The following is a 22833-nucleotide window of genomic DNA, read 5'->3' on the forward strand; positions in this document are numbered from 1 at the left end:
AAATGAAGAAACCAAGGTTTACACCACAGATTCTCCATTAAATAACTCCAAATAACTGATTTTTACTAGTATTTTTAAAAATTAGCATTTTGAGATGAAAAGTGTGTTTCATAATAAAATTTAGATGTAAATAGAGTATATTATTACATGACCAATCTGTAATCTCCATGCCTCATAAGGCCTTTTTCATTGCAAATAACATTCATCTGAAATTTGTTTTCATTTCCTTTCACTTATGTTCTATAAGTCATCCAGTGTATTTTTGTTTCAATATAAGGGAGAATCTGAATTGGTAAATCTTTGGCAATTCAGTCTATCTTACATAGTATCTCTTTTATCAAATAGAGGAGGAGAAAAGATTTGCTTTATTCAATTCAATTAACCGGCTTCCATTTTTTTATTGAATAATAAAATAGAAACTTTATTACATTTTGTATATCTTTTAAAATATGAAAAATAAGGGGCAGAAAGTTTTAAAACCCAGTTTTACAGATGTACATGCTAACATAATATTCTACAATTTCATGCTGCATTTGTATAAAATACGTTATACAAAAATTTTATATAATTTGCATACATAAAATAATTAAAGCATTCAGATTTCTGTGATCTAACAGTGCAATATGCACATACTTGGAAGAAAAATACTGATTTCCTGAGCAACGTAATTCAAAATAAGAATGATTCCCATCATGTACCGTTTAAATACAGACTTCCCAAAACTCCACCTTGACTCTCTAACACTTTGACTGGATCCTGTTTCATGGTATTTCTAAAACCTAATTAATTGTATTCTTCATATTCCAAGTAGATAATTTTAGTAAAACTAATAACTAAATAATTGTTCATTTAAAGAACTCTTCAGGCCATTGAACAAGTAGGGCTCAGAAAAAGACAAGCTTTAAAAAACAAGTTTTCAAAGTTAACATTACTGTCTTCTAATTCCTAATGACTCTATAACTGATCTTAATATATCTTTTAAGGACACAAAGCCTGTAATTTTCTAGGAATAGGATGGCAAAAATTATTTAAATACCATCCATTGTTTGAAACAAGTTTAACCATTTGTACCCAAACTTTTAAGAAAGAACTGCCCTTTTTAAAAATAAGCAGTTTTTCTTAAATACTTGCAACTCCAACATTTTAAGTGAACCAAATGCAGTGATTCACAGTTGTTACTTTTACATCTGTATGTATATACGTGTGTGTGTATATACCTTCTAATGTAAAGTCTCAAAGTAAATTCAAATAAGGGTTTCAACACAAAAGCCACAATATCAAATGATAACTTTTCTTGTTTTATTAAGTTTTACAAAGTAATCTGCATTTACTACAAATTTTGTAGTACTACTTAGTACTTTTTAAAAGTTAAAATTATTGTATCTATTAAATGCTTAGGAAATTGTTTTAACAAATGACAAGGATTAAAATCTAGAATTCTATATATATAACATATAGAATTCTCTCTATATATAACATATATATAGAATTATATGTAATTCAAACTATATTCAATCAAGTAAAAAACATATAATTCAAACGTAAGGACAAAGGAAAACTGCCTGACTATGCCATAAGGATATGCTACACTTCCTTCAAGGAACAGGACACTCTGCAAGACAGAAAATGTTTTTAACCAACACAGTACACCTACTTTTTAAAATGTTAATGATTTTGGAAATCAGACTTCTCTTTGTCAATTTCCAAGTATCACAAACAAAAAGGAATCCTTGACACTCTGAAATTTCATCAATTTGATGTAAACAAAAGTTCTTCAAAGGCCATCTAGCCCATTCTATCCTAAAATAATCTTTATTTTCTTCCCTAAAACTTGATTTTCAGCAGACTTAATAAATACAATGTAAACTGACCAAGTTAACACTGAGCATAAATTAGAAAGATGCCCAAGGCACATTAAAACAATTTTTTAAATCTCAAACTAATAGAGTCGCTCTAAAAATCAATTTGTACAGACTTCCATATTAACACTTTTTGGTAATTGTCTAAGGCCCTCTGATGTATGGAAGGGCGTTAATGTTTGACTTCTTTGTCCTATCTTTCTGACACATTGCTCCTGAAAGTACATTAAGCCTCGTGTGTGTGTGTGTGTGTGTGTGTGTATTGTCTAAGGCCCTCTGATGTATGGAAGGGCGTTAATGTTTGACTTCTTTGTCCTATCTTTCTGACACATTGCTCCTGAAAGTACATTAAGCCTCGTGTGTGTGTGTGTGTGTGTGTGTGTGTATTGTCTAAGGCCCTCTGATGTATGGAAGGGCGTTAATGTTTGACTTCTTTGTCCTATCTTTCTGACACATTGCTCCTGAAAGTACATTAAGCCTCGTGTGTGTGTGTGTGTGTGTGTGTGTGTGTGTGTGTATTTGTTCACCTCACTTTGTATCCAGATTGAAATCTGAAATATAGAACAACTGGTCGAAAAGCTTAAACATTAAAAGTTAGGAAATAATGCCCAGAAAATGAGGTGTTATTATGTATCTTAAGGTGCATACTTTATTATACACAAAACAGGCAAGCCAGACTCCACCAAATCTTACTTCTAATGAATTATTTTGATAACATTTTAAAAACACATACTTTTAAAAATTAAATGATGGAATCCATATGCAAATGCTTATTTAGCCAGAGTCTGTCTGATCCACAGTAGATTTTTAAATGTGGCCCTATAAACCCCTTCTGACCAAACCATACACCTCTGGCCCCTGCTCCCCAATGTGATGCTCTAGTCCAGGGAAAAAGGATTTAAGTTGAACATTTCCTCTTTGAAAAACTCTAGAGGCTAAGGGATCAATAAAGCAATATGTCTGTTACTGCTAATGATAACAGTCTCTCTACCCCTGCTTTTCTGCAACAGACCTCAGAGACAGACAGTGAAAATGTTTTCGTCCCATCAACTTGTGCTTGATAGTGAAGGTGGAGGCTAATTTTATACAGCCTATGTTATGAATCCTATTGGACTATCTGAAACAATGCTTAATTCTAAAAATTATATAAGGCATTAAATGTAATTAAGGCATGTTACTACATGTAATACAGCAACAACGTATCACAGTATGTAAGGAAATATTTCCTAAATAATGGTAATCTTTACATGTGTAACACTTTCATTATAGAACAACAAAAGTGCTTTCAAATATCAGAGGAAAATATAATTACTTAAAAAACAGAAGCAGTGGCAGCATTCTTTAAGAAATAAAGATAAACTTTACATCCTGACATAATCCAGTGTTCTAGTGACCAAACAGCAACTTCCCAACAGTAACACATTATTTGGGGGGTTTAATGATATATCTCACCCTCTATTACAGACATTATAGATAACTTTCCCATTTCTGTTCTATTTATGCTTTCATAGCGGATGAACTAAATGTGTTTTTTTTTTAATTTCAAAATAGAATTTTAAGTGCTATCAAATAATTTTAGAATCAGACTTTCTTGCAACTGAACATCTTGATGGTTCACAGTATTAAAATTTTCCTCAGTTGCAGACATCTGATGCTATCATTATTTGCTTAAATTTATTATTAACAACCTCAAAACAAAAATACTTAAAAAATAAAATTTAAACATAACCAGTCTTGACTAAGAAAAATGATGCATTTTTCAAGAACTTCCTAGACACAATTCATTTCTGCTTTAAGCATTGATACAACAGATACACAGATTCACTGCTTTCAATATCAACAACTAGCAACTGTAGGGATTTTATACTCAACCCATTAGTAAGTGGCTCCAAATAACAACAAAAGGTGAAAAACAAAGCATCTTCAGTCTCTCCAAATTCTGCCTTTGAAGTGGTTACTGACTAACTGATTCACCACATTCCAAATGCACATGTGATTGGAACACTGTAACTGTGAACCAACTGCTACGTTTTGTGTTGAGCAGCAGGTAACTGAGAATCTTGACTATATAGTTTATGATCATCTTGTGCACCAAAGGGCAGTCCTTTAGTTGGAGCAATTCCATTTTCCATTTCTCTCTGCTGTGATGGGGGCGTGACTCCTGAATGCAAATGTGAAGAATCCACTGTTGAATGGTGACTGACATCCACCTTAGCTAAAATTTCATAATACAGCAAATAAAACACGGGTGTGATTATGCCTACTATCAACATTATCACTACAGCTGTCCACCACCCTATTCCCCAGTCTGCTCCATAGTAAGGATCCTTCCGTTGAATGTTTTTGTTATCAGGTTCAAAACGGACCTGTTGTGCTGTCAAGGCAGACACCACCTCATTAAGGTTCTCTCTTTTGGTGTCTGTACACTTTACTATTTGTTCGATGTCTCGGTCTACTTCTTTTAGAAAGCTACCAGCTGACTCAGTGGAAGAAAGAGAGTCATTAGCTGACAAAACTTCCTGTTGTTCTGGAAGGTATTGAACAGTAGAAGGACGTGAAGCCTGTCTTCCTTTTGGAGGATAAAGTGTTTCAGTCAATGAACTAAACTTTTTTACTGGAATTTTGATAGACCTAAGGGCAAAAAAGTCTTGGTCACTGATGAGATTGTTAACCCTCTTGATATCTGCTACCTGTAAAGAAAAAAAAAAACAACATTCAACTAAATTCTGAATCAAAATAAAAGTAGTAACAATTCATTCACCCGTTACTTTTAGAGGGGGAAAAATGAGCTTAATATTAGAAGTATTGAGTTATCACATCCAGAGAGATTTTATTTGTGGATAACAGTTCTACACCACTCTTGATCTACCAGTCTTAAGAAATCACCAGTTATATTCTACTATCACCCCATATATTGTTAACACTAATTCTAGTTATTTAAATAGATTCTAGGATCTTCTGATATTTCTCTTTGTACCTCATGTACAAATATCACACTTCTGATGCCTGTAAACAATTTGTGAAGGAGGGATTACAGACTTAAGTTCTTTCTTCTTGTGTGGCAGTTAGAGCATAGGCAAATGTCAACCTAACCCAAAAAAAGTACCACGTTTTATCAAAACTAAGATGCCATCCACTCTTAGGGTGTCCCATTATTTTATGTATCATAAGGGTAAAAAAAAACCCACCAAATATTGAAGATGCCACCATTCTGATTTAAAGATGTTAAAATATTTTATTTTTAAAAATACACGTTGGAATTAATAAAATGATAATTTATCTCCTTCACTTGTTTTCTGAAAGCCATTTCCCCCTAAACTTCTTGCTGTAAATGCATTATTCAGCTCCTCCCAAGATCAGTCATTTTTAAAGGCTTTCCTTGTATATTTTATATAGTCCTCAACTTGTCTATATATCCGTTCCACCTGCCAACAATGGCAAGAGTAAGGGAGTATTTCTCAGGCTACCAATTACTATGCCAGGTTCTCCAACTACTTTCAATTATTAGTCCATCAAAGCTGTAAACTAAGCCCTGATCATTTATCACCTGATTGATGTCAGAGAGGTTAAAGTGAATCTAGGGTAAAACTTAGGTTTCTGACATGGCCAACAATGGGTAATCACGTCCCTCATTAAGATATGGAACACTGTAGAGGGGTAAGAGAGAATGAACACAGATTTCACACATGTTGACTTTGACGTGCCTGAAATATGAAAGTGGAGGATGTGCAAAAGGCAGTTAGAGATGAATGTCTGAAATTCAGAAGAATGAACCCAGCTAAAGAGAGAGATTTGTGGATTACCAGCAGAAATGGTCATTGACGTCACAAGAGTAGATTCGCTAGGAAAAGGTACCAGGAAAGATCCCTGAGGAATGCCAACATGTGAGGTGCATGCTGAGTAAGAGAAAGCCACAAAGGAGACTGAGAAACAGTAGGCAGGAAAGCACTATATGATAGTGGTTACAAGCACAGGCTACCTGGGTTTGAAGCATGACCATGACACTGTCTAGCTGTATGATTTGGGGCAGATTGTTTAACCTCTCTGCAAATCAGTTTCATGTATGTAAAATGACCGTAATACTACTACCTACCACATACGGTTACTGTGAAGATTATTAAAATGTCCAAAGAACACCTACAGCAGTGAAACACATATATTATGCAAGTGTTAGCTGATATCAGGAGAAGACAATGGCACCCCACTCCAGTACTGTTGCCTGGAAAATCCCATGGACGGAGGAGCCTGGTGGGCTGCAGTCCATGGAGTCGCTAGGAGTTGGACACGACTGAGCGACTTCACTTTCGCTTTTCCCTTTCATGCATTAGAGAAGGAAATGGCAGCCCACTCCAGTGTTCTTGCCTGGAGAATCCCAGAGATGGGGTACCTGGTGGGCTGCTGTCTATGGGGTCGCACAGAGTCGGACACGACTGAAGTGACTTAGCAGCAGCAGCAGCTATTAAACTTTAATAGTAAGAAAATCAGAAACCTGCAGAATTCAGGTTATCAAACAGTTTTAAGCAGCAGCAGTGACCTGGATTAATTGCATATTACTGATCCAGTGTAATACAGAATGAGAAAAAGTGAATTCCTTTGAAGTGTATGTGTGGAAGGAAAAGAGAGGAGACGACAGTGGAAGACAGTGGAATGTTAAAGGGTGCTTCGTCATTTTACTACCTTAGGAATCTTAACACAAATGAGGATTCACTGAAAGCCTGACCCTATTCTCTAAATGCTCCTTTGTTTGGTATTGTATATTCCAACTAATAACTACTCAGCAATCTTTCTGAACCATGCTTCCAAGATTTAGCCTCTACCTCTCTAAATATCCCTATAATGTTTTCTCTGTTATGCTAACTTCCTTGGTTACATTTAGGATTCCAACCCTGAACTTTTTGTTCCTCTTATCACTGTTTTATACAGGCATATTTTAATAATTCCTAAGGTTGAATATTTATAAGCAGAATTTGGCACTAATTTCCGTAATTTTTAAATGATAAATCCTTTTTATAAGATTAATCTTTTTTTTCCCACTAGTTGAGCTCTGTCAAACAGCACTGTTTACCTCCCTAACTCCGCTTTATCAATTTTCCCATTACTATGGCCAATGCCATCTTCTCTGTTAAGCTAAATGCCTTTCATCAGTCTGCATTTAATTAAGGAAACAGCAGACACATCCTGTGATTGCCCCCCCCAATGCATTTTCTATCAGCTTCTTCTCTACCCTTTCTATAAATATTTTAGCCCACACACTTCCATTCACTGGGTATTCCAGTAACCTCTTTCTTAGATTCCCTCCAATGCACCAGCAGGCTCTCCTGCCCACCCCCCACCCCCACCCTCCTTTTGCAGCACTCTCTAAAACTGTAAAATGGCGCTCTCTCACTACATGTCAGGCTCCCCTCAGTTCCCTTCAAGCGCTTTATCCTAGTCGGCGTCACGCATTCCTGAAACACCTGATAAACTTCCTGTTGTCTACTTTATTTCCTCCTTGGTATCTTTTCTACTTCACTGTCATATGTCTGAAATACTTTGTCCTTTTCAAAACCTCACTGATTAAAAATATAACCTATTTTTGATCATTTAGATGGCATTTCAAATTTCTTCTAAGAAAACTTTCTAGGCTCTAGAAAACTACTGTCTTTCTCTAATAAAGCTACTAGATCACACTCTTCTCTTGGATCTCCATCTTGATATTTTTAGCCTTGCCCCAATCTTAAAGTCTTTATTATTTTCCATTAACAACCTTCTAAGGTTTATTTCTCCACGGTCTTATTTCGCTACAGAATACATATTAACAATTTTATCTGCATTAAAGAATAAAATCATTTTCTAACAATAAATAATGTTCCCATACATGAACAAATCACAAAAAAACCCCAAACCCAGCTTTTCTTACTCCATCAAGAAATGCATTTCAATAAAATATTTTATTAATTAAAATGTATATTTGTTTTGATCAATCATAAATAACTGCAGTACTTATTCATAAAAAATAACACATAGAACCTCATGGTCATAGGAAACTTTATAAAATTAAATTTAAATATATATATAAATTTATCAATATATGTGTGTTTCTACTGCAGGGAACTGTGACAGGTAACCAATAAAAGGTTTTCAAGCATAAATATATTTTACAGTATGAAAGATTTTGAGGGGGAGAATGAAAATATTAATCAAGGAGAAAAAGGAATATATAAAATTTCATGCTACTAAAAAAAGAGCTTATATTTTAAATGAATGATTTTAGGTAGCAAATCCTGGTGGTATTTAGAATTCCATGCATACATTTAAAGAATATTCTAACAGTCTTATTTTTAAATATCAATATTGACAACATTCTGGAAATTAAATTCTTTGTGACAATTTTAAGTCAAGATGTATTTAAGATGTTCACTTTAAAATGTGCAAGGTGTTACCTAGTACATACATTTCAAAATTCTTTTGGGAGCATAAGAATAAAAACTTTGATAACAAAAGATTTGAATGTGTTTACATGAAAACAGATTCCATGCTATGGATGCAAGATGGACATGACACAGATATAAAATGAATTTAAACAAAGCTTAATACCTAGTAAAGTAAAAAATATACCTTTCCTCTATAAATCCCTCTTATGAGAATCTATTTCACAGAAACAAAAGTATTAGTAGTGACAACATTCACTGCCCAATGCAAAACATGGAGGAAATCCTGACTACCCATGAATAAGAGAACAATTTAATAATTGTGGTATATCCATACTATGGAACATCGTAAGCTATATAACATAGTGAGTTAGACCTATATGGCTATGAGGGATGTCCATGATATACTAAGAAATGAAAAAGTCAGAGGCAACTTTCACAGTAACACGGAAAATATAAACCAATTTTAAAAACATCACCACATACATATACATCTCCCCCCAGAAAAGGTATGGAAAGAAATACACCAGTGTGTTTTATCTTAGGAAATTGGGACAGGAAAAAAATTTTCCTCATATATTTCTACATTCTCTTACAACCTGAATAAGGAGAAAAATAAATACATTTCAGTGTTTTCAATCTGAAAACAGAATCATGATTTAGAAATAAACAATTCAAGTGTTCACTTAAAATTTAAGAAGTTAACAGCCACCAACAGGATAAGAGATTTCTGTGGAAAGAGGAAAAAAAGGGGGGGTGGTGAAGGAACAAAGATGAAAGGGCACAGACTTTACTTCAACTTGTACTGTGAACAAATAATGTAATTGGGGCTGCATTATGCAAAATCAGGTTAAAACTTACCGTACAACAGTATTGAAGGGCTATTGCATTTAAAGTGTCTCCTTCCTGTATATCTTTTGTTAACACTATAATGTCATCAAGTCTATCTTTTGATGTACTTCTTCGGATTTTTTCTTTTCCTCGGGATCGAAGCTCATACACTTCAGCATCTTCCTCCAGCATATCACTGTCTGTACAATTTCCAAATGTATGTACTTGAGCACTTGAATGAATTCCTGGAAGAGGAAAACTACGATTCTGATGCCTCCCTGCCATGTCCAAATCTGGTGGGGAAAGAAGGCAGAGAGAACTTTGGAATGTAGCTGATCCATTTGACTGATTTACATGAATCTTATATTCAAGACACTCTATATTTTATTTTTTAAAGAATGGTTTGAGTTATTTAAAAACTTAGGTTCAAGTTTTGTAGCTGTTGAAGAACAATGAGCATATCTGGCAATGGGGACAATGGGATGGGAGGAAGAGGTAATCCATTCTTTTAGACCATATGTCACACAATAGTGATGCTTACATTTTAATAAGGGCAAATTGCTATATTATTTCAGGTCAAAAAATTAAGTTTCCCCATTCTGAGTATGTGAAGAAGATATAAGAAATATAAAAAATAATTTTAAATCACACATCTTAAAAACGTGTGATTATATATATAATTTATAGATCTGATGGAATCAAAAAAGTATATATAGTTTTTACATATATACACACAATACTTTTATAAACCCCAAACTTTCTGAGTTGTCCTGAGTTTTAAGTTCCACGAGATTGAACTATCTTTTGGACTCTCTTCCCACTTCCCTGGATCAGGCTGATTTCACTATTTATATTCAGTACAATATGTGCCATCTACACAGGTCATGATTTTGCTCTCAACCAGGAATTTTTCTTCCCACCAAAGATTTTTCTTCCCTGGCAGCTTTTCATCAAACTTTTAGCTTACCAAAGCCCCCATGAAACTCAATTTATGGTCCACAGAGACTGTGAACAGATTTTAAGACACTATATTCATTTCTACTTCAGAAAAGACATTTTAAGACGGAGATGAGAGCTGACTTAAGTGTACTCACTCACAACTCACATTCATCAAGCTGACCTATTCTCATTAAAAAAAGTGGGATAAGTTCTCCAACGGGAGGGGCATTCGGTGCTGTGTGTTCCGAATGGATGACTTTGACACAGGGGTGCCACGATGTATGGCAATGCTATCTGCGTCATCACCCACTCCTGTGAACCCAACTGCTTTCTCCAGTCATCCACGTGGAGGGCTAGGGCACGTCGTCATTTTACCTACCCTGCATTGCCTCCCGCATGGTGAGGAGCTCACGTGTGACTACAGGTTCACCACTGACAATGCCAGCAACAAGATGCCCAGTAACTGTGGTACCTAGTGCTGCTGAAGTGGTGGCCACCTGCCACAACCCCTGTGGCCAACTTGGCCCTAGCCTGGGGACTTGCTCATCCCACCCAGAGCATCTCACCCCACCATCATGTTCAGGGTGGATGTGGGCATGCAGGTAGCAAGGGCACTGCCTCCCCACCTCCAGGCCACCCAGCAATTACCCACTTCCTGCCCTGGGGCCCCAGAATACAGACACTGCACAAAGGTTTCTAAATCCCTTCATACCTCTGTCAGGAGAGTGGGATCCCAGGTGGCAACCAGGCCCTCCCCCACCAAAGTCTATCAGTGTTAAAAACAAAAAAGAACATAAAAAACCAATTCCACGCTCACAGTTTTAGTTTATAGTAATTTTTCACATAAGGAAGGATAGGTTATTTTCAATAATTGTGAAAGAGAGTAGAGAAGTAGTAAAAAGAATTGGGAAGGTAAAATACTTAGGGCTTAACGATGTGGCTCAGATACGAAGAAAAGAAATTAGTTAAAGGTCACACCAAGATTTCTGATTTGTGTCCCTGAGTAAACACTGATGCCATTCTCTAAGATTTGGAACACTGGAAGAGCATGGTGAGAGTGGGTGACTTTGATTATAAATTCCTTTAAGACAACCAAAAAGAATGTCAAATAGTCAAGTGGACTATGTAGTCAAATTCAGAAAGGTCTGGGTGACATAATTTCATGACTCGTCTGCACACAGGTAGAAACTGAAGCTGTATAGATGAGATTACCTAGAGAGAGAGCACGCAGAATAAGAAAAGTGGGTCCAATGCGGACCCTTGGAGAACTGCTACATTTAGTATTTAGATGAAGGAAGATCAGCCTGCAAAGATGGAAAAGAAGTAATCAGAGGAGGAGGAAATCATGACCATGCTGAGCAATGAAAGCCAAGACTAAATGATTTCCCAAAAGCAGTTGTGAATACTATGGACAAGGAAAAGAAAAAAATCAGAAAAGACCAACTCCAAAAGTCTGAATTTGTAATATACACAATATATCACCTACTATGTTGGGACATACTTAAAACTTTGGAAACTATTTCATATCATTGAATCCAACCCCAGAAAACCAGTTTCTGACCCTGCTCTATGGCAACACGGTAATGCTTTAAAAGTTCAAAAGTTTCTACTCAATAAGTAACTAATAGCTACATATTAAGTTGATAATTTCACCTGTTCCCCCAAAAGCTACATTATTTACTACCATAAACTGGAACTCCTAACTCAGCAGCCACCAAACTAAAGAAAGCTACCCACGTTTTACATCTCAAAAACGGTTTTAAAATCACATCTATTCCCTTCAAGGAATTCTAACAAGTGACAACTCTAACAAGCTTAAAGATGAAACTTGTTTTAATATCGTAATAAATTAAGGATGCTTTATTTTTATTTTGTTCTCAAAGAAGTTGAAAGAGTATCTCACCTTCACCTAAAACAGATAATAATTTTATTTCCACTTATTTAACTGTCTTTCAATACTGTCTTTAATCTTGGAAATATCTGTGAATACTGTGTATTCCTAAGCAAAATTTTATACATATGCACACTTTTCTGGGGATAACATTTATTGTTTTCATAGTCTCAAAAAGTTTTACAAGTTATGAACCACTTAATATACAGCAATTTACACTAGGCTATACTAACTCAGTTATGCTGCCAACTTAAGACTTTTTCTCCTGATAATTTGTTCTTAGAACCCCAAAGTGGCTTAGTACCGCTGAAATTCACTGAGCAAGGCCCAAAACCATTTTAGATACTGATATCAGTGTCTCTCCATAATATGCAATACACAGGTGGCGCCAGTGGTAAAGAACCTGTCTGCCAACGCCGAAGACCTAAGAGATGCAGGTTCGATCCATTGGTCGGGAAGATCCCCTGGAGGAGGGCATGGCAACCCACTCTGGTATTCTTGCCTGGAGAATCCCAGGCACAGAGCAGCCTGGTGGGCTACAGTCCACAGGGTCGCAGAGAGTCGGACTCGACTGAAGTCACTTAGCAGGAGCAACTCCATGATACACTGCGAAACAATGTATGTGTCTCACGATCTCCACTCCCCGTGTACTGAAGTAACGCAGGCAGTAGAATACCACAAACTGGATAGTTTGTCTCTGAATAATCAAGAGTTGGTTGTGTCCCTAATTGACATGAAAAGCTAGACTCTGGCCCTGGCATGTAATTATCTGAGCCAACTATATAAAAGATTACAAAGTACACAGTAGTGAAGTCATCTGGCTCAATTTGCTCCACCTGTTACAGTTCTCTCAAGGCAGGACAGAAAGCACAAATGCCTCCTTCAGAAAACTGAAACAAGCCTGCATGCTACATAGATTACAAGAACTGGCAAAAAAGTAACCCAATGGACCCCGTGTTAAAGCACTCATCAGCTCACTCGGTAACCGAAAATTATTTCCCCAATGCCTGCGTGCTCTATAAATGCTGTTGGGTGTTTTCGCTTTGACATTCCTTAAGCAAGCAGCAATAAAAGGGCCACAGGTCACAAGCTACTTCAGCACTGGGACAGTATCAGAGAGACTGTTTTCTCAGGGTCAATCGAGTTTCTAAAAACTTACCTTCCCTCCTCCTTCTCTCCACACATCTAGTTCTTTTTTCTTTCTCTACACCTAGCGAAGATTAAACCTCAGATCCCTATGTTGTCATCGCACTTGGGACGATGTGGACCAGATGCTGTCAACGAATATTCAACACAAACACGAGGTTGTGGGAGAAAGGTGTCTAGTTGGGAAATCCGCTGCTCCGGGATTCGGGCAGGGAGAAGCCTTTCCTCTGAGCCTCAGTTTCCCCGAGGGTGTAACAAGGGGCTTTGGTGGAGCTGGTCTCGAAGGTCTCCGCTGCCTCGAAGTCTCTTTCAAGCGGTGCCGGGGTCCGAGCCCCCGACAGCCGGCCCGCCACATCTGCGGCCGCTGGGTCCGCGCCGCCTCCAGCGAAGGTGCAGCCGGGGCCCCAACGCCGCCGGCCGGACCCGGCCACCCCCTTACCCCGCACCCACCTCTGGCCGCCATCTTTACCTGTCCCGTTAGCAGGGGGCACTCAACGAGGAGACCGCCACCAGGTCCGCCGCCGCCGTCCCGGGCCAGTTCATGGCCGAGCCTCCGTCTCTGACTGGCCCTGTCTTCCACCGTCGTCGCCGCTGCCGCCGCCGCCGCCACCACCACCACCACCAACGTCTCCGCCTTTCGTGCCGTGCGCCGCCGCCACGTCCGCAAACCTGCCGTGCGTCATCGCGTCAAGTGGGCGGAGGTGGGATGGGACCCGGAGGAGGCGGAGGGCGGGGGCGCGAGGGCGAGCCCAAGAACCCGGGAATCCCTAACTACAAGCCGACGCGGGCGCGCAGGCGCAGGGATTCCGCCGCAGCCCGGAAGTCGGGTGCGGGTTCCAGCCCCGCCCCTGACTCCTCCCCTTTGGCCCCGCCCCCTCATTTTCCCCAGTACATAAAAGCTTCGGGGCCAAATCCGCAGTCTAATCCAGCTATTTGGGCGGACTTCGTGTGGTCGTCTGTTTCTTTCGCACAGCGTAGGCAAAGGCCGGCTGGAAAACACTGAAGGGGTGGGGGAGGTACTGAGGGTTTGTGAGGGTTTGTCCGGGGCTGCTGTGCATTTCCTCTTTGCCTCTGAAGGTTTCTGTGATGTGGGGAAGGACGCCCCAAAGCATAGTATTGACATCCATATTTTAAATTATTCCGTGCTTCTTGCTCTTCGAACTGAATCCTCTCGACTCCTGCAGAAAAGACAAAATACTGGAGGAAAAAAAACCCTTGGGCGGCGGCGGACGATTGTTTCAACCTTTATATTCTTAGATGAGGAAAGTGAGCCACCTAGAGTTAGGCCCCAGAAAATGTTTGCCCTCGAGCCCGGGGTTTTCAGGCCTCCTTTTCTCAATGAGACAAGGCTGTTTACAAATGGTAACTTAATTTGTTTGGAAAATTAACTGAAAGCCTACCACGTTTGTTTTGGAGGCAATAAGATTTTAGTTTGTTAAATGACAAACTCATGACATCATACATGGTGCTTCTCAGAAGTTTACTGAATGAGGGTAATAACGTGTTTGAATTTATGTAAATAAGTGTAAAGCGTTTTTGATGATGTGCGTAATGTCTCCCAGTGTTGACGTTAGGCTTTACACTTTGACGACCAGCCTGTTCTTATGACAATATGCATTTTAGACCCAAACAGGCAGGGTGCAGTGTACTTCTTTGAAGAGTGTCTGAATATTTATGCATCATGAAGTCTTTGAAGCTTTGTTTTAGATTATTTTCAAAGATTGTTTTCAAAGATTTCTGTTTTCTGGGAAGTGCCTCAGTAAAGGTTAGGAATTCTGAATTGCAATATTTTTTCTTTTATTTCTGGAGATAGGCACTCTGCTCCACAATGCAACAAAAAGAACTGGAGTAGAAGAGTTTAAAAAAAAACAACAACAACACGTTTTTTAAGTTTGTCGGAGCTGTTCTGTGTGCTGTTGCCCTTCTGACACCCCTGTCTGTAACCATTTATCACTGAGACATTTTCTCATCAGTAGACAAAGGATATTTTCCCTACTTGATGTGTAGGGCTCAAGCAGCTCAGCCTTCATGAATGTTAATGTGAATCCAACCTTCTTTCTGCATATAGGTTACTTTTCTTATTTTAATGTCAATAGGCAGTGGAATCCATGTGAAAGTCCAGGAGATAGACTTTCAAGCGCTTCTACAGGACTGCTACCTATTTCCTTTGTATAAATACTTTCTCAATGATATGTGCATGCTCTTGAACCATTATTTATATTTAACAAAGGTGCAGTTAGTGAACTTTTTACAAAAAGACAATAATAGAATTATGTTTTATTATAAAAATATGCAAAGGAGGCAGTTAGCCATGAAGTTTGGCTAAGTTCCAAAAAACTGGCCAGTAGGAACAAATACTTTGTCTGAGAAAAAGGATGTCCCTAGTACTGAGCAAGGCTAAAAGGATTTTCAGTTTTTTAGACCTCCTCTGACAGTTTTCATTCAAAGGCTGTAGAGAAAATAATATGTAGTTTCTAGGAATGTGTATTTCTGTCATTAAACATTTAGGTTTTGTGGTATGTCCCAGAATAAAAACTGTATTTTAATAAGAGTGCAAATTGATGCAACCAGTTAAGAGTGTTACTTGGAAATGTGAAAGTTAAAAATGTAGTTGACTGAATTATTACTTTGCAAAGTAATTACCTTGGATTCACCTACAGATAAACATGTATAAGATCTAATAGGTAGGTTCAGGAATGTTTATTACAGTAATAGCCAAAAATCTGAAAATATGCTAAATGTTCATCAATTGCAGACTGAAAACTTCTGGTACTTTTAAATAATGCAATATTATGCCTTTGCTCAAAACAATGAAGTTGTTTTTCGTATTTTCTGATTTATTCATTTAATTACCTAACATGTTTTTCCTGGAGAAGAATTATGCGTGAAACCTTTGTTCTAGGCATTGGGGGTACAATGCTTAAAAAGCCAAATTTTCCTTATTCATGGGGCTTCCATAACTAGGCACATGGAAAGAAAGTTCTCCAGAATGTATTTTAAAGAGAAAAAAAAAGTAAGTTGCCACATAGAATGTCTGATGTCATTGCTTTGGAATAAAATTTTAAATGCACACCCCTCATCCTCCCCACTCTCACACACACGCATTCATATATCTGTACAGGAAAATGTGTTAAATTTTTCTTTCTAGGATATTACTAAAGAAATTTATAACAGTGGTTGGAAGGACTAGATGTGGTAGAAATCTTTGCCTTTTCTTCTTAGACCTCTCTACATAGATTGAATTTTTATTACCATGTGCTTTTATTATTATTGAAAAATATTAAGGCTGAAGACTTTTTTTTTTAATTGGCTGTGCTTGCTGGGTCTTTGTTGCTGTGTGGGCTTTTCTCTAGTTGCAGCGAGTGGAGGCTACTCTCTAAATGCAGTGTCTGGGCTTCTCACTGCGCTGCCTTCTCTTCTTGCTGAGCACAGGCCTTAGGGTATGCAGGCTTCAATAGTTGTGTTTCCTGGGCTCTAGAGCATAGGCGTAATAGTTGTGGCACAAGGGCTTCATTGCTCTGTGGCATGTGCGATCTTCCTGCATTGGCATGTGAATTCTTTACCACTGACCCACCAGGGAAGCCTGCTTTTTATTGTTGAATAACTGGACTTGTTTTATCCACAGTTAGCCAGTAGTCAACCATGCACCACTTAATCATTCCTGAGTCTCTTTGTGCTTTGTATTCAAGTAGTGAGTATCTATAAAAAAAAGAGCCAGATCAAGTCCTTTGGAATCAAAAGACAAAAGAGTAATGGAACATTTAATTGTTTTTATATTTCTTCTTTATTTCCCTCTGCCAGATTTCTTTCACCCTTGCTTTTTTTTTTTCCACCCTTGCTTTTTGACTCTCTGCTCCTTCTTGTATCCTTTTATCAGCTGTTCCTTCTCATTCTACTTTCTAGAAGCAAAGACTGTAGTACATCAAGGAAATACTTAAAGGACTTTAAAACTGGATTATGAGATGAGACCTAAAAACACTCCCCTCATCTCTGATCTTCAAACAATCTATATGTAGAAAAAAAAATGATTGTGTCTCTTCTCCAGAAGTCTTTAAAAAAACAGACTGCATGATTTAGATACGTTCCACTCGAGGCAAGCCAGATGAAACCCCTAGCTGCTGTTCCTCCTCTGATGCTAAAGCAGAGTGATTGTCATAATCACTGGTGGCTCAGACAGTAAAGAATTCGGGAGACCCAAGTTTGATCCCTGGGTTGAGAAGATCCCCTGGAGAAGGGAATGGCTACCCACTCCTGGAGAATTGCCTGGAGAATTCCAAGGACAGAGGAGCCTGTCAAGCTATAGTCCATAGGGTCACAAAGAGTCAGACATGACTGAGTGACTAACACTTTCACTTATCATAATGCTCTGCAATAATGTGTATAAAAGAAGAGTCAAGTGTACTTCGGGAATTCAGAGTTGCTTACAAATGCAATTATAAATGCATTTGTACATGCAGATGTAAGTGGTTACAAATGCAAGTAAATATAATTTAGGGATATTAACTATTGAATATGATTTGAATGACTTCAAATGTCTCTATCTACAGATATTATTAGATGAAAACTAGACTCAAAATACTATTCTTAGATTCTCTAGCTAGGAAGTTATTACACAAAGAAAGGAATAGTTATATGTTTACAATTAAGTAGACTGTAATTTAAAATTCCTTGTTTCCTGTGATCTCTACAATTACTCTGGCTACATAAATAAATGGGGCAGATAAATGCCCTAGAACATGTATTCTGCTTGCTGTCTTGCCTGCTCTTCCAAACACCTACGATAGATGGTTAAGTCCACTTTCACCAAAGGAAAACACAACAGATGACCCTGTCAATGGAATTGGATAAGAGCGTACAAAAGTGGAGAGCAAGTCAAAATAGAGTCCAGAGAGTAGACATCCAGTTAGATTTCTAAGTATTCAATAGTGTACTCATGGAGTTAGGAAGATCAGGAGGTACGGAAGCATGAAGAGAAAATGAAGAGGTACATGGAAAGATCTCCAAAACGAAGACACAAAAGTGTTTTCCTGTTCTAGCCTAGGTCTTTTCAGATAGTTAGAGGACCACTCCCATGGCAGTCTTCATGTTAACCAACAGTATTTGAAAAAACAAGATAGAAATTCCATTCCCAGATAAAGAATCATTGAATAGCGAGGTGCATATACCTAAAGTGAAGGTAGTACTCGTCTGACAAAATATAGACAGAAATGACATCTATTCATTTGATAAATAAAAATTAAGCACCTATTGTGTTTCAGGCTCTGTTTTAAGGACTAGGGATCTGTAGTAAGCAATCAAGCCCAAATCCTTGTTCTCTTGGAGCTCATATTCTTGTGATAGAAGAGAGAGAAATAAATGGAACATTAATATGTTAGATAGTGATAATTTCATGGAGAAAAATTGAGTAGGAAAGAAGCTTGCAGTGGTTTGTTGTTTTGTTGTTTTTAATTGAAGTATAGTTGATTTACAATGTTGTGCCAATCTCGGCTGTACCCCAAAGTGACTCAGTTTTACAGATATAGACAGGGTTTGGATTGGGGGGGCAGTTTGCTTTTGGGATTGAGTGGCTAAGGAAAGGCCTGATTTTGGTTTAGCATGTATTTATTTATTTATTTGGCTGTGACAGGTCTTAGTTGTGGCACATGGGATCTCGTTCCTTGGCCAGGGATCGAACTCCGGGTGTGGAATTTTAGCCATGAATCACCAGGGAAGTCCCAGGAAAGGGACTGATTGAAAAGGTAGATAGACAACAGTCTGAGGAGAATCTGTTTGAGAGCTACACTGGCACCTAGGAGGAGAACTTGCCAGGCAGAAGGAAGAGCCCAGAGCCTGGTCAGATGGCTGGAGTGGATTGCGCCAGGTCCGAGAGCAGCAGGACAAGAGGTTAGAGGGCACCAAATAGAATAGGACTGTGTAGGCCATTCCCAGGACGTGGGCTTTTACTCCCAGCAAGGTGGGAAACCACGGGAGGATTCGATGCAAAGTAAAGTCAAGTCGCTCAGTTGTGTCCGACTCTTGGAGACCCCGTGGACACTAGCCTACCAGGCTCCTCAGTCCATGGGATTTTCCAGGCAAGGGTACTGGAGTGGGTTGCCATTTACTTCTCCAGGGGATCTTCCCAACCTAGGGATCGAACCCAGGTCTCCTGCACTGCAGGCAGATGCTTTACCCCTCTGAGCCACCAGGGTCTTAAGTATTGATGCAGAAGAGGACATTAAATACCTTTTAAAATGGATTGTTTAGTAGAGCCAGGATAGAAGCAGGTAGATCACTGAGGAGGCTATGGCCATAATGGGGGCAGGAAAGAGGTTGACTTTAGTCAGAGAGCACATAAAATATCAGATTGATTTGTATTAGAAATACTTGGCTTAAAATAATTTTTTCAAATCACCCAAATTCCTGCAGTTACTCCATATTGGTTTTTAAGATATTTTTCACCAGTTCCTTCTTGTATACCTTCATTTCCTCTGCTAATACTAAATAAACCAGATTTACCACTGTGGCAATTGATCGATCTAAGTAAAGTTTCCCTTCTCCCTTTTCACCATGTTTTCTTTTATTTACAGTTAAGATTGAGAGGATTTTTTTTTCTTTCTTTTTTTTTTTTCCCAAGCTTTAATCCTATCTGGCTTCTAAATCCCTTCAGAATTGTTTGAAGCAAAGAATGCCTGCTGACTTCAAAGAGTGTTTCACACTTGGATTTACTCACTGGGGCATATAATGAGAGTGGTAGAACCTTCCTTTCCACAGAATTGCATGTTTGGCAATGGTATATGTTGACTGGTAAGCAGTCTGTTAAGAAAAAACACCATGAAACTCATCTTTTTTTAATATATTATTTTACAAAGGACTTATTCCTTCTGAATATTCTAAATCTAATCTGTTATTTTATAGGAGAATCAATTTGTATTAACAGAAAATTGATTAACTTCCCTTTCATTACTTTGACCTTAAGACACATTACAGACTTGGTTATCTATAGCATAACATAGTATAAATGAATAATTATAATTACTCATAATTGGTATAATTGGTGTATAAAGATTTCTAAATCTTATTGCTTTACTATGCCAGTCTTCAGAAGAAAATTCCTGGAGTGTTACTCTCGGCTTTGTGAAAGACAATTTATATAGACTTTATAATTAATTCCACAGCAAAATCAGGCATTAGCTTGAGAAAGAATGATTCTTTGTATAAAAATATTATGATTGCTCATAGGATGAAGCCATTAAAAGCATTTCATAATATAGTCTGGTAAAATAGATGTGTTAGCTCTTTTATCTTATTTGGTTTTAGCAACTAGAAGGGATAGTTTGGAGGTGAACGTGATATGAATACATGAAAGTGTTTGTAAGTCTTTTTTCTTCCTGTCTTGTCCTGCCATCAACGAGCCATGTTCACCTTTCTCTAAATATCTATTCTTTACTCATTAAAATTCAAATTTCATAATAATTGGAAGTGGAGACAACTACTGCTGGTTGGGTGTGTGTAATGAGAGCACCCAAAGACATTGGTAGTAGACTGGAAAGCTTCAACAAAGAAATTATGATAAGAGTGGTGACATCTACTTCTTTCAATATTTGTGAAGTTAAGGCAGTCTATACAAAACTGACATTTCAATAGCTATACCAGCTTTTGTCAAAGTGTAGTCTGCCAAACTTGTCTAAGGGTAGTCTTGTCAGTCCCCAAGACTCCTTCATGGAATCCTCAAGATCAAAACTATTTTTGCAGTAATACTAAGAAGTTATTTATCTGGCTCACTGTGTTATCATTTATATTCATATGAATGAATCAAGGGAATTCTCTGGTGGCTCAGAGGTTAAAGCGTCTGTCTCCAATGCGGGAGACCCAGGTTCGATCCCTGGGTTGGGAAGATCCCCTGGAGAAGGAAATGGTAACCCACTCCAGTATTCTTGCCTGGAGAATCCCATGGACAGAGGAGCCTAGTAGGCTACAGTCCACAGGGTCACAAAGAATCGGACACTCAAGACAGTGGCATCAAACTATTAATAATAATGTATTAGTACTTATGATAATGCATGGGGCTTCCCTGGTGGCTCAGTTGGTAAAGAATCTGCCTGCAGTGTGGGAGACCTGGGTTCAATCCCTGGGTTGGGAAGATCCCCTGGAGGAGGATATGGCAACCTACTCAGGTAACCTTGCCTGGAGAATCCCTATAGACAGAGGAGCCTGGCAAGCTGCAGTCCATGAGGTTGCAGAGTTGGACAGGACTGAGTGACCAAGCACAGCACAATATATTATAATGCTCACTGATACATACTCATTTTTTAAATTTTATTTCTTCATTCATTTATTTGGCTGCACTGTGCAGTTTGGAGGATCTTAGTTCCCCAAATAGGGATCAAACCCGGCCAGGCATGCAGCAGTAAAAGTGCCAAATCCTAACCACTGAACCACTAGGGAATTCCACATACTCATTTTTTTTTTAATAAACATTTACTTTGAAAATGTTCCTTAATTATTATATTTCAACCTTTGACTTCTTGGTTTTATTATTATTCTTTCTGATGAAATGTTAAAGTTCTACAAAGCTCTTCTACTATATATATCAAAGTACAGTGGTTGCTTGGAGGGAAAGCTCTTCTGCCCTTGTTTGAGTTGGAGCCATTTTTATCATCAATCACAAATTTATGGTCAACAAGACTTGAATATTTCATGGACATTTTCTTGAAAATGAGCTGAGTAAGACAGTAACGTCAAAGAAGACAGTATTGCTACCATTGATAAAATTCAAGTTTTATATCAATCAAAAATTTGATTTTAGAAAACTTTTATTGCCTCTATAGGTTTGACAACTTCCCCAAACTGATACAATTTTGTGATGATAAATTAGTGATGATATTGATAAGGTGATTTTTCAAATATCACATAATGAAAAGTATTAACACTTAGAAAATGTTCATAACTCAGTAAACCCAATATTTTCCAAATGTACCATATTACAAAACCATGTGTAGATAAGAGATCTTTTTAAAGTGTAAGGCCAAGGGATTTTAATGTGACTAAATAAAAAATGCATATTGATATGATTTCACATGCCACATTGCAACTAACCTTTGAGAAACTATCACTTGTTGAGACTTGATATAGTATCAAAGACAAATACCTACAATTATCTGAAAAAACTTGTTAGAGTTCTTTTTTTCCTATCTTAACTAAGTATCTTTGAGAGGCTGGATTTTCTTCATATACTTCAGCCAAAACAATATATAGCAACAGACTGAATGCAGAGCAAATATAAAAATCTACCTGTCAGTGCCAATAGATAGCTTTAGTAAAGTTGCGGGATGCAAGATCAATGCATAAAATTCACTAGTATTTCTATATACTGCAATGAGCAATTTGAAAAGAAAATTTAGAAAATAATTCCATTTTCTTAATTGAACAATGCAAAGAAATAGAGGAATTGAGAAATCTAGCCTGCAATTGTTTTGTAGACTGTAACTTGATTTGAATTTGTTTGATTATTTTCTCATGATTAAATTCAAGTTAAATGTTGAGGGGCAAGAATTCTACACCGGTCATGTTGGGTACTTCTCAGGGCATCATATCAAAAGATACACAATGTAGCTTTGTCTCACTACTGGTGACCTGGCACTTTTTTCAGTACTTAATACACTTAATTTCAAAACAATTTATGTTGTAGGTATTTCTTTTCTTTCTTATGGGTTCCAATACTTTGTATGTAAGGATGCTGAGAGATTGTGTCTTGTCTAAGGTCAGCTAACTAGTAAAT

General features: G+C 37.8%; 1 protein-coding gene across 1 annotated transcript; it reads right to left on the reverse strand.

The window, feature by feature from the left end:
* Positions 1 to 2375: 2375 nt before the first annotated feature.
* LYSMD3 (LysM domain containing 3) lies at positions 2376 to 13749 on the reverse strand. Its single transcript, XM_043913579.1, has 3 exons — positions 13546 to 13749; positions 9131 to 9393; positions 2376 to 4549 (listed from the first exon to the last, which is right to left on the reverse strand). The coding sequence occupies exons 2-3, from the start codon at positions 9383 to 9385 to the stop codon at positions 3884 to 3886; spliced, it is 921 nt and encodes a 306-aa protein (XP_043769514.1). The 5' UTR covers positions 9386 to 9393; positions 13546 to 13749; the 3' UTR covers positions 2376 to 3883.
* Between the last annotated feature and the right edge of the window lie 9084 nt (positions 13750 to 22833).

This window comes from Cervus elaphus, chromosome 9 (assembly GCF_910594005.1).
Source record: "Cervus elaphus chromosome 9, mCerEla1.1, whole genome shotgun sequence".
In the NCBI taxonomy this organism is placed as follows: Eukaryota; Metazoa; Chordata; class Mammalia; order Artiodactyla; family Cervidae; genus Cervus; species Cervus elaphus.